This window comes from Condylura cristata, unplaced genomic scaffold, assembly GCF_000260355.1.
Source record: "Condylura cristata isolate star-nosed mole 26May11 unplaced genomic scaffold, ConCri1.0 scaffold00025, whole genome shotgun sequence".
Taxonomy (NCBI): Eukaryota; Metazoa; Chordata; class Mammalia; order Eulipotyphla; family Talpidae; genus Condylura; species Condylura cristata.
In genome coordinates, this window is record NW_004567126.1 from 29,184,658 (window position 1) to 29,197,507 (window position 12,850).

At 54.8% G+C, this 12,850-nt stretch overlaps 1 protein-coding gene across 4 annotated transcripts in view; it reads right to left on the reverse strand.

The window, feature by feature from the left end:
• Positions 1-12,850, reverse strand: part of NFIC (nuclear factor I/C (CCAAT-binding transcription factor)) — a 61,466-nt gene that overhangs the window by 10,617 nt on the left and 37,999 nt on the right. For all 4 annotated transcript variants that reach the window (XM_012729577.1, XM_004689356.2, XM_004689355.2 and 1 more), the window contains exons 3-6: positions 9,418-9,489; positions 3,720-3,794; positions 2,934-3,057; positions 2,245-2,369 (exon numbers count right to left, since the gene is read on the reverse strand). In XM_012729577.1, coding sequence (XP_012585031.1) covers positions 2,245-2,369; positions 2,934-3,057; positions 3,720-3,794; positions 9,418-9,489 — 396 coding nt within the window. The remainder of the gene's footprint in view (positions 1-2,244; positions 2,370-2,933; positions 3,058-3,719; positions 3,795-9,417; positions 9,490-12,850) is intronic.

Sequence of the window (12,850 nt, forward strand, 5' to 3'; positions counted from 1 at the left end):
GGCGAAGTCCTGGCACCTGCCTTTGCTGGCAATGCTCTTCCACCAGCTTCCCCGTCACAAACCCACCCAGGGAGCCTTCCCTGTCTTCCCGCCCCCGCTGCACCTTAGCTGTGAATGAATAACAAAGCTAGTTTATGACCAGCTGCATCCTTTGGGTCAAACCTTGGGCTGAGGGTGTAAAATTCTACTATTTCCTCTTCCTAGTCCCTTCCTGTGAGCCAGGCAGTACCACGGGTAACCTAATCCTCTCGAAGAGAAAATAAAAGCCCAGAGAAATTAAGTAATCCCTTTAGGGTCACACAGCCAGAAGGGGACAACAAAATCAAGCTCCTCACGGCTCTGCCGCCCTGTCTCCCCGCCTCTAGGAAGCCCTCCCGGTTCTCACCAGGCAGCATGCGGGCCCTCTTGGAGGGGGTGTGCCGTCACTGGAGGTAACCAAGCGGCAGCTGGGGGGACACACCAGATAGCCCCGTCCATGCTGTGATCCCCCACTGCACACCAGAAGCGGATGCGGGTTTCCACCCTGTTTCCCCCACCCCGACTACCACTTCGCTCTCAGGGCAGGACTCCCTGATGCCTCCGATGTTTCCTTTCTTCTTAAATTTTCTTTTTTGAAGTTCCTAAAGCGAAGCCAGGATGTCCTACAGGCCTCTTTATTTTCACGTGTCCTCTTTTTTGAATCAATAGACTTAAAGTTGTAATTTTTCCATGCAGGGTTGTGTGCTCCCACATTGGGGGCTGTCTATCAGCACTTGACATGTGGTCAGCCTCTTCAGTCACATTGCAGAGAAGTGCGTTTGAGATCTCCACTAGTCAAAGACAGGGGAGAAGCTAACTGTCTCCCCTTCTTCCTTAGTAACTTCACTCCGAGTTGGGCACATCCCTTGTGCCAGAGAATGCTCACATGACTAAGTCCTGCTATGCAACACTGGGAAACGTGTGTTATTTTTGGGCAATTAAGCGCCATCTCAAAATGCCCATCTGCTTATCTCTATAAGCAGAAAAGGTAGGCAGGGGCAACTTCTGAGAATTAGTCTCCACTTGATCTTAGCCAAAAGGCCGAGAAGCAATTTGAGAATTAGTCTCAAAAGGAGAGAGTGTACTCAGACTTGATCCTACTTTCCCGCTGGCTGGAAAGTAGACACGATGGCTGGAGCTCCAGCAGTTAACTTGGCGCAGGAGGTGGGAATGAAAACCATGGTCAGTGGGGCACAAGGCAGGGGCCTAAATCCTTCACATCATACTGCCCAGGACTAAAGACGGCTGGACATTTGCCTGTAATGTGCTTCTCACAATTGAACTGAACTTTACCAGATACAGGTTGTCTCATAATTGAACTGAACTTTACCGGATACAGGGTTTTTATAGAGATAAACTTCCCCTGTCTATCATTTAATTCCCGCAACAATTCTGTAAGGCTATTCCATGGGGTAAACCCTTCAGAAGGGGCTGGACAGAGTGATGATTTTAAAATCTGAGGGCACGGACTTGGCTGAGAACATGAGAAATGCCAGGATTCTCTCCCTGGAGGACATCCTGCACACCACTTCCTGAGTGTCACAGATGCCAGCCTGCTAGCGAGCAGAACTTAAGGTGCACGGGGCTCTGGATGAGAAGGGTGGTGGCTACAGGGTCCCCAAAGAAGAAAAGTTTTAGGACAAAGCCCTCGAGGAGATGGCAGTAAGCAGAGAACTTGGAGGAGCTGGTGTTGGAAAGACAAGGGACCCTATGGAGCCGTTCACCCTATAGAATAGGAACCCCATGAGAAAGACATTCTGGAGAGAACCCTACAAGGACAGAAAAGTAAAATAACACAATCCCCCTGGGAAAGGATGCTATGAAAAGAGAGAAATCAGAGAGGAAGATCCCATGGAATCTAATAAAAAAGAAAGAAAATCCCAAGGAAGAAGGGATTCTACATCCCACGGTCTGTGGGAAACCCAGGAAGAAGCACCTCCATGATCAGTATCACTACTGAGTCAATTCTGTAGATCTGGGGCCCAGGGCTCTTAACCAGCAAAGGGCAGTCACAGGAGATAAATCTCCGTTCTCTCCAGCCTGAGCGGAACCAAGACGCTCTGGGCACAGAAATCCGACTGTTCCAGCCCGCGGGACTACAGTTCCCAAGAGGCCCCGCGGCTCCCGGCCACTTTCCCGGCGCCCACGCAGTGTCTGCCGGGATACGTAGTCCCAGCAGCGGCAGCCCCGACCGGAAGACGGGCTACGCCCCTGCCAGCGCCCCACCTCCTTCCATGTCCTCCGTCCAGTTGCGGCTGCTACTCGTGGGAGAGCTGGGCGAGGTGTAGTAATCGCCGCCGGGGCTCGTGTCCACGTCTTCCTCCATCGAGCCGGATTTGTGCCGCTTGCTCCTAACAGGAGGTAAAGAGAAAACAGGCCGGTTACCACGGATACGGGGGCGGGCGGGCTTTGCCGACTTCCGGCCGCCAGGGGGCGGGGCGAGGGCGGGCGCTACCGTGAGGCATCGCGGGAGCTGCGGCTTCTGCTGGCGTTGGCCGGCCCCGCCCATTGCCGGTTGGGGCGCCGGGGTCCGAGGCCGGAGGGGCTCGTCCTGGGCCCCCCAGAAACAAGCAGGATGGAGGCTGAAGCCTTAAAGACCCGCCTCATAATTTGGCCCACTGTGATCCTCAGATCAGCCGGAAAGGGTCGTGATCCCATTTTGCAGATGGGGAGACCGAGGCAGAATGTTAACAGCTGCTGTCACAGCGCATCTCAGCCAGAATCCGTGTCAGCAGCCCCAGGGAACCTTAAGGGCTGGAGGCTCTGGGAGCCCAGAATGGGGCTCAGGCCTGGGACAAGGTGCCTTTGGGACTGGGCTTTAGACATTTTCCAAGTGGGACGAAAACAGGCATACCAGGGAGAGGAATGAGCAAGCTGTTTGTGATCTGCCCAGAGGTGGGGACCCCAGCACCTACCCGCTGGAGGAAGTGCTGGGTAGCGTTCTCCTCATGCCCGTGCTGGCTGGATTCAGGTCGTAGGCCAGGTGCCCTTGCAGCTCCCCCAGGGAGAAGTTGGGTCCTGTTCCAGTCACCACGGGTGCTGCAGAGGGTAACAGGGGAGAGTGAGGCAAGGAGCAAGGTTCAGGGTTACAGTTTGCCCTGCAAGGGTGGAAAAAGCCTCTGGGGGGCAGGCGGTCAGAAGAAATACAAATTCCCAAATTGGCCTGGCTCGCTGGATCAGAAGACCAAGGCTGTCCAGAAAGAGCAAGGTCACACTGGGAAGCAGAGGTATAGCCAGGCCTGGAGGCCGAGCTTCCCAGTCCTCCCAGAGGCGAGGCTCTGCTGGTGTGGAAGGGAGGATGAGTGATAGCAAGGCAAAGACAGGAAAGTGCTTAGAATTCCCTGGGTGGGCTTCACTGCGTGTGTCTAGGGAAAGGTGTGGGTCCCCAGCACAGCAGGTAGGAGGGTAGGGCTCTTGGGGTTCCCTCCTGGGACAGGGCAGGGGAGGCCCCAGAAAGGAGGATGGATCGTGGAGTGGGAGGTCATCATCTCTCTCCACAACATTTGGAGTACACTCCTGGGAGGAGCAGGTCACCTTGAGCTTAAACTCTGGCAAGGGCCAGATACTGCCCTGCCGGGGGAACCTCGGCCTGGTGATAGTTGACTGGAGAGGATGAGGGGCGTAGGGCAGAGCCGGCTGCTTCCTTGTCCCTGGGCCCCGCCCCTCCCCAAGGCCCCCAGGCTGGGGATGGAGACACTTACTCCTTGACACTTGGATTAGCTCGGTGACGCTGAACACACCAGAGGTGACGAAGCTCTCCTGGAAGTCGGTGGTGTCTGCCACAGGGAGAATGCGAGGGTCAGGGGGTGGCCGCATAAGTCAGCACTCCTTCCATGACTGCCCCTGCCCACCCCCGGGACTGCCCAGACCGCGGGGCTGGACATCTCTGCTAGGGACACACCCTGTATACCTACTGCAGCACTGCAGAGAAGGGGTGGTGAGGCCAAGGTGGCCAGTTAAGCTTCGGCCAGTTAAGTCCCTCCCTCTAACACAGCTGGGCTGGACATTCTTTTCTGAGATGCCCCTTAGTCCTGCAGGCTTAGCCACCCCCGCTGGGCACCTTACCCAGTCAGGGCTTCACACATCCCTGCCTGCACTGGGGGCTCCATACTGTGTCAGGCCGCATGTACCAGTGAGGCGGGACCAGACCTCCCCTCTGAGCTCGAGTGTCAGGGCTGAGGAAAGAGGCCCTGGGCCTGGGTTTTAAAGGATGAGTAGGAGTTCCCAACAGAGGAACTCCTTCAACAGAGGCAGCTACAGTGCGACCAGCTCCTGAGCACAGTGTCTCTCAGCAGGAACCGCTGTCGCCATTCTCGAGGCCTCTTCCCTCGGCGGAGGCCGAGGGAACCCAGAGTGCAGTGTCCAGGGAGAGGGCGGAACCGGCTGGGGTTAGATGGAGGTAGGTGGAGGGACGGTCCCCAAAGGTGTACTCCCCAGCTCCCCAGGATAAAGTCCAGGGTCGCCTCTGCGTGTCCTCCCTCAGCCCTGATGCTTCTAAATCTTCAAAACGGGAACTATAGGCCTGGTCGTCTGGTCATGGCGAGACACGCGCTCCAGCAGCCAGCGTGCTGCTTGCTTTCTCTGGATCACCCTTTGCCCCGTGCAGCCCTGCAGGGTTTTCCTCTCTGCAGACAAGGGGCTCCATGAGGAGCCCAGTCCCTCCAGTGTCCTCAAAGCCTGGCAAAAAGCAGGGACTCAGGACCACGGGCAGAGTAGCGGGACGGGAGACAGCGCTTAAAATCCTTTCAGTGTGCTCAGAGGCACTTTTGAACCTCCAGACCGGAGTGGTTTGGATCCACTTCATGAATTTGGAGACGGAGGCCGGCTCCCAGAGACCCTCAAGGTAGTTTGGGTCAGGCCCATCCCAGACCCAGAAACCCTGCTGGTTGGCTCATTTTTCTCAGTCAGCATTTATTGGGCATCTCCGGTGTCTGACTTCTGGCCAGGCGCTTGGGGACATGGGGGATCAAGGCAGACGGAGGCGACTGCTTCCTGAGACTCTCAATCACGTCTGGTGAAGGAAGCCACGTGATTATGTCAGAACATGCCCAAATGTTCATCGGCGTAATTATTAGCCCATGTTGGAGACAACCCAAATGTCCACCAGTGGACAAGCATAGAAACAACACACTAGAATATGACCTGGCCGTGAAAAGGGGGAAGCTCTGACATAGGTTTCAAGGTCCAGGGTGAGTGAACCTTGAACACAAGACGCTCAGGGAGAGAAGCCAGACACACAAGGCCACGTGGGTGAGTCCTGACGTGAAGTGTCCAGGACAGGAGCAGCCTCTGAGGGGGTTTGTGGTGCCAGGGGCTGGGGCAGGGAAGAGGCGTACGCTGGGCAGGTTTCTTTTTCTTCCTTTCCAACCCCTGCCTTTTCTTTGTCTCCACTGTCCCCCTCCCTGCCTGCCTGCCCCTCCCTCCCTCCAACATTCCCCTTTTCTCACTGGTCCTTTCACCTGTTTATGCTTCTGTATTATGGTAATACACTGCAGTAGCGCTCTGAAAGACTCTTTCTGCCAAAGATGTGTGAATTTCTTGAAATCTGCGATTCTATATTCTCGCCTAATATGGTGACAGGCGCCTAATACAGCCTCAGACACGCTTCTGAGACAGGGAAGTGTCGTCACAGGCTGTTCCTGGTGTGTCTGTTCCTTTGGGTCACGCTTCCCTCTCCTTCCTCTCCCCCCACCATCCTGTGGGTCCCCGCCCCTCCCCCCTCCCTCAATCTAAGAGCCTTTGGGACATTTACTGATGCCTACTGGGTTTTCAAAGTGTTTGGGGATATTGAATTGCCCGTTTGTTAATGTCCAGTATTTGTCTTTATCATTCTGACTTCGCTGCACATAATTCTCCCAGATTCCCTCCCTGAAAACTCTTCCTTCCATGCAGCCAGACACAGCGTGGACCTGCAGGCCACAGCCATGGACAGACGCTCAGAGTGGGATTGCGGGTTGTATAGTATTTCCCTTTTTATTTTCTTAAAGATATATTCAGATTTCCTTACTGGTGGCATCTGTTCACTGACTTGGGGTTTCCTTTTCCCCAGCTGAGGGGACATGCAGAGGGGACATGTTTTTAATTCCTTTTCCATAGGGGTTGAGGCCCCCAAATATCTTTATAGTTGTCAGCATGGAACATGACCACCAATGCCTCCCCCTGTGTATTTTATTGTTGCAATTCTTGTACATAAATCTATGATTCAGGCCCTCCCTACTGGCGCAGTGGGTTAAAGGGCAGCACTATGAGGCCACCCACACCCGCTTCAGCGCAAGTTCGATCCCTGGCCAGGGAGTGACCCACATGGTGCGGCAGACCTCTCCTGTCTCCTCGCTGCTCCTCTCAGCAGTGTGTGTCATCACTCTGACTGTTCTACTCCTCACTCTGTCTTGGGAGAATCCTCTCACTGCCCCTGCACCTCTGGCTTGTACCCCAGTTCTATGTGCATAAATAAATCTTAAAAAAAAAAAAAAATCTATGAGGCTCTCCCTGGTGGCGTAGTGGGTTAAAGCACAGCACTGAGAAGCTAAAGCCACTTCCACATGAGTTCGATCCCTGCCTGTCCCGGAGGTGACCACATGGCAGCAGACCTCTCCTGACCTGCCCGCTGCTCCTCAGCAGTGGACTTCGTCAGTGGATCATGTTCTGCTTCCTGCTCTGTCTCTGGTGAATCCTGTCACCACCCCTGCACCTCTGGCCTGTACCCAAGCTCTGTATGTATCAATAAATAAAATACATCTTAAAAAAAAATTTATGATCAATTTGGAACTTATTTTCGTGTATAGTGCTACCAAAACATCTAACTTCTTTCTTTCCAATCTTTTCTGCACCATTTATTGGAGACTGTCTTTCCCCCATTTTATGGCTTGGCTGTTTTATCACAAACTAGCTGCTATACGTATGTGAATTTATTTCTGGGCTTTCGATTCTGTTCCACTTATCCGTGGATCTCTTGTGCCAATACCATACTGCCTTGTATACGGCGGGAGGTGGGTTTCCTTTTGAGTGTTGGGAATGAAGAAGCTGGCGATGGCTGGGCAGCCCTGTGCTCGCTAACTATCACTGAACTGCACATTTTAATCTGGTTGAAGCAGTGTGTTTTACGTTATGTGTATTTGCTACAATTTAAAAAAATATCACTAGGGCCTTTCCTGGTGGCACAGCGGGTTAGGATGCAGCACTGCAAGCTGGCCCTGCTTCAGTGCGAGTCCAATCCCCTGCAACTCTGGCCTGTCCCCAGTTCTGTATGCATAAATAAGTAAATATTTCAAAAATATATCTTTAAAAAGATGGTGAAGACAGAGGTGTGGTATGTCACAGGCAGCAAGGAAGGTGGGCGGGGGAGCAGTTTTACACAAAGGGCTGAAAGCGGAGCTTTGCCAAGACTTTGGGGCAGACTTCAGGGCAGGTATGGGTGAGTAGAACACCCGCCTCAGAGTTTGGGAAGTGCTAAGAGCAGCCCCTGGCACAGGGTAACTGACCTGTGAACGTTGGCTGCTGTGATCAGGAGGTTCTTAAACATGTTGCTTTGCTACCTCCCTGAGGGCCACAGTGTTCCTGGCAGCAGAACCAGTCTCTGTAAAAGCCCAGAGGCTTGGCAGGTTAGAGACTGCCAAGGCGGGAGCAGAAGGATCCGGGGAGGGTGGTCAGAGTGTGGCCAGTCCAGCAGATGGGCGGGCTCTGTGCTTTGGGTGGTGGTGGTGGTAATGGGGACAGTTCTTCTCCAGGCCTCTAGGGGGCAGCATGGGCCACACGGAGAGCGCAGTGGTGCCCAGTTCAGGGCTGCCCAAGCTCCAAGCCCTGGCCAGTTCAGGGCCCGAAGCCTCTGGGTTCTAGGCTTTGTGCATACCATTCTCTGAGCAATTATTGCTTGCCCTGACCCATGCTGGGAGACTCAGGGCCACGCAGGGAGGAGCTGGCAGGGTCCTCCCTCCAACCCGCCCATGTCCAGGGGAAGTGGCTGTCACTGTTTCCTGCCGACCCAGCTGGACCCATGCCCCTCTGCCCTCCCCCCACTGGGGTTTCCTGTTTGTGCAGCACTAACCCAGCTCCATCTCCAGGGGACTCCCTAGCAGGCGGGGAGGAAGTGATTTCCTCGGCCAGACTCAAACTCCCCAAGGGATCAGGCAAGGGCTGCTGCTACTGCCCCCGCCTGCCTTGAACATCTGGTTTGGAGGGAGGTGCCTGGAGATCATAGCAGGCCAAGGAGGACTCAGGGTCACAGACAGCCAGGGCCACTGAGCAGTGGCAGGGGAGGGTGTGTGTGTGGGAGGGGCTGTGAGCCTTTTGGAACCATTCAGTCGCCCAGTGTGCGCCTGTGCCAGTCCTGCCAAGCCGAATGCCCTCACCCACTGGCTTTTCTTCTTTCCCTCCTTTCTTCCTCTTTTTCTCTCCTCCTCCTTTCTGACATACCATCACTTTAGTTTCTGTTTTTCCCTGTTTCATCCCTCCCTCTCTCCTTTTTTCTTTCTACAAATATTGGGCATATACAGGTCCTTTTCTAAGCACTGAGGATACAGTATTGATCAAGACAGATAAAAGCCCCTGTCCTTGAGGAGAAGCACACATATGCTATCATTGAGCCACTAAACAAATACGTAGGCCATTACTAACTTTTTCTGAACCAAGTAAAACAGAGGGCAGAGACTAAGAGTGGCTGAAGCTGCTTGAACTGAGAGGTTTAAGGGCTTTTGAGCTAAGACCTGAAAGATCTGGAGAAAAAGAGCACCTAGCACTCCAGGTAGAGGGAACAGCCTGTATAAAGGTCCTAGGGCAGGACCAGGACTGGCATCTTGGAGAAACAGTGAGGAGGTCTATGTAGCTACAGCAGCATGAGTGAAGAGGGACAGTGAGGAAGAGAAGGCAAAGGTGGGATGGGACAGATAGAACAGGGCTTTGAGATCTGGGGGAGGACTTCAGCTTTGATGCTGAAGGACGTGGGAACCCTGGAGGGCTGCAGGCAGAGGAAGGGTGAGACCTGACTCGTGGTGCTCATAGGTGCCATGCTGTGGGGAGGACAGACCATTGAGGGTGGGAACCCGGAAGAGGACTTCACTGGTCCAGGTGGGCAGCGATCGGATCAGAGGGCAGAAGCAAGCAAGGATTTTGCAGAGTCCAAATCCTTCCGTGGGACGCAGCACCCTTTGTAGCCTTTCCTGTGGGGTGAGCACCATGGACTCTAGAAGCTGGAAGCTCAGTCATGGGCTCCATCCCAGCTCCCTGGGTGGCCCTGACCAGACACTTCACCCCCTGCAATCTGCAGTTTCCTCAGCTGCAAAATGGGCGGGCAGCAACACTTGCCGCATAGCCTGGCTGTGTGGAGTGACTCAGTTAGCCTGTGTGGCCTTGAATAAAAGATGGGAGTGGGGCCGTGCTGCCGTCTTGCCGGCCCAGACTTACCCAGTGTGATGGGCTTGCTGTCCTCCTGGTCAGAGCCCATCCCTGCCCGGGGGCTGCCACTCTGCTCTGCATCTGCAAGAGAGGGAGAAGTGTTGGTGACAGCAGGGACCCAGACCCCAGATGGCGATGAGGCGTCGTTGCAGGTGCGAGGCTAGGCCAGTGCCAGGGAGCTGGAGCTCCCCAAACTGACCACCTCTCTCGGCTGCTGCCCCTGTACCTATGCGCCTCACTCGCTGGGCTGGTTCCGGGCGGGGTTACCTTTGACCCTCAAGGTTCTTATCTCTGAAGTCAGGCTCATCCATTCTGCCTCATCCTAATAACGGAGGATCACCATGCCCATTTTATAGATGAGGAAACTGAGGACCAGAGAGACGTGTCCTTGAACCTTCAGACCTCATCCCCTTAGCCTTTGTCTTTGGAGTCCTGAGACTCAGCTCTCGGCCTGGGGTTGCCACTTCGAGCCCCCAGAGCGGGCTAAGGGGTAGCCATTTGCAGCTGCAGTGGCTTAGGGCTCCCTCCCACTCAGGCGCCCGCCCCGCCATCTTATCTAAAAATAATCACACTCCTTGGCAGACAAGCGAAGCAGACAGACGCTGAGCTCAGCATTATCGGCTCTGGTGGCCTGAGTGGAGGGTGAGTCGCAACAGCCCCTTTGCTGCCCCCACATCCTCCACCCTGCCATGAGGGCCAGGAAGTACGGCCAGGCTCTTGCAAACAGGACCCCCAGCCCTCTCCAGTGGCCTCTCGGGTCAAAGACAGGTGATGGGAATCCTCATCAAATGACCGAGAAGGAAGCTCAAGTCCCTCCCATTCCCCACATCCCCAAGCTGGCAGGTAGCTGCTATGTGACCTCAGGCAGGTAGCTTAACTGTTCTGAGCCTTCCTTTTCTCCTCATTCAAATGGGTATGATCATCTGGGCCTGAACTGGGTTGTTGCATTTAAACCCCTAAATAGGGCCCTTCCTGGTGGCGCAGCAGGTTGGGTGCAGCACTGCAAGCCAGCTGCAGCCGCCTCAGTGCAAGTTCGATCCCCGGCCCCAGAGGTGACCCACATGGCGCGGCAGACCTCTCCTGCCTCCCCGCTGCTCCCTTCAGCAGTGTACTTCGTTGCTCTACCTGTTCTGCTCCTCACTCTGTCTGCTGAGTCCTCTCACTGCCCCTGCACGTCTGGCCTGTACCCCAGTTCTGTATGCACAAATAAATAAATCTTAAATAAACCCCCTAGATTACTACAAATGGGTGATTTTTCCATTTAAATGTTCCCTTAATCCTTAAGATAGTCACGAGTCTGGCATTGTCAGGTACCCATCTGATAGACCAGGAAAATAGGGGGTTGCGACAGTGACCAAGTGCCCCCACCCCCCAACTGGGGGCTGTCCGATCCGCTGCGTTGCCTGTGGGGCAGCCACGTGGATCCCAGACTCTGGATCCCAGCTCTGGGGCCCCTGAAGCAGCATGGCCCCGGGGAAGTCATGTCTTTCCTCTCAGCACCTGTGCCCCTCAGGACTGCCAAGGGGCGACAGTGATGCTGCCTCCTAACACACTGCTGAGCCTGGCACCGTGCTGGTGGCTGTGCATACGCGGGATGTTCAGCACGGGCAGTCCGAGACTGAGGATGCCATCGGCAGCCAAGCTGTGCCTCAGTTTCCCAATCCATGACAGGAGTGAAGGGTGTGGCCCCTCCTGGCTTCAGCTTTGCAGCTCCTGGCATGGCTGACTGGGCTGGGCAGGGCTGGGCAGCAGCTGAGGGGAGTGTGCCCAGCTCGGCCCCACGCCCTGGGGCCACTCCTGGGCTGGGCAGCCCGTGGCCCCTCAGAGCCCGCCAGACCCGCTCGGATGGCCACGAAGCTGGGCCTGGGCAGCCACTCTTTTGGGAAGAGCCCAGCCTGGGCAGCCAGCCGCCTGGGCTCCAGGCCTCGGGCTCTTCTGGAACGGCACCCACACAGACTCAGCGGGCAGCGGTGCCTGGCTGGCACCCGGACGGGGAGGATGCTTGGAACACCTGCTGTGTGTTCCTGCTTTGGAGTCAGGGAGACAGGCCGGGGGCCTGCCCTGCACCGCCTCATCTCTCTGTGTGCCCTGCTGTCCTTACCTGTGACACGGGCACAGTAGCGAATGCAGGGAAGTGCCCCAGACAGTGGCGGGCACGTAGTGAGTGCTTCGAACGGGCAAGTTCATTACTGTGGTCACTGTGTCAACATTTCCTTTGTTGTTGCCGCCTTGGGAGCTGACACTTGCGTGGCAGCAGGGATCGGCCTGGCGCCTCTACCTGGGAGCCCATATCCCAGTGCTCATTCGACCTGTGGCCTCAAGTGACCTACGCCGCCTCTGAGCCTCAGTTTCCTTCTCTGTAAAATGGTGGAGAAAATACCCATTTTCCGGGGTGTGTGGGATTCCCAAGTCAGCTAATAGTAAGTATAGGAGCCTCCCTGGTGGCTAGGGGTTAAGTCTCAGCACTAGCACTACCAGGCCTGAGTTTGAGCCCCGGCCAGGGAGTGACCCTCAGGGCGCAGCAGACCTCTCCTGACCCGCCCGCTGCTCCCCTCAGCAGTGTATCTCAGTCCATCTGCCTGTTCTGCTCCCCACTCTGTGTCCAGTGAATCCTCTCGCCGCCGCATACCTCTATGTTCTGTGTATAAATAAATAAATCTTTACAAAATATATGTATAAAAGCATTGGCACCAAATTGACATTCAATGCAGGATTCTGGTTTTTTTTTTTTTTTAAGATTTATTTATTCATGCACACAGAACTGGAGTACAGGCCAGAGATGCAGTGGTAAGGGGCTTCACCAGAGACAGTGCGGAGCAGAACAGGCAGACTGACTGAAAGCCACTGCTGAGGGGCGCAGTGGGAGACAGGAGAGGTCTGCTGCGCCCTGGGGGGTCCCTCCCTGGCCGGGGATCGAACTGGTACTGCAGTGGCCTCAGTATTCTGCATCCTGCTGCTCTTTAACCCGCGGCGCCACCAGGGAGCCCTGATGTGTCTTTAACCTTGGTTCTAGGCTCTTCATAGCATTTAGAATTGTGGTTTTGCCTGTTAAACTTGTACTCTATAACTTTGGTGAACTCATTTAGTTCTAAGAGACTTTTTTTTTTTTTTGCCTAGATTGCTTGGAATTTTCCATTTTCCAGCACAGCATGGCAAGTTTCACTTGGTCCCTTCTAACCCGTCCGCGCCTGTCTTCCTTTTCTTGTGTGACTGCATTGGCTGGAGTCAGCACACTATTGAACACAAGTAGTGAAGTGGATTGCCCTTGTCTTGCTGCTTATCTCTGGGGTGACATTAGCTGTGGGGTTCTACAGATCCAGTTATGGGGTTTAAAGAGTTATTTTTCAGGGCCCTCCCTGGTGGTGCAGCAGGTTAAAGCACAGCACTAAGAAGCTAAAGCCACTTCAGCACGAGTTCGATCCCCGCCCCGGAGGTGACCACA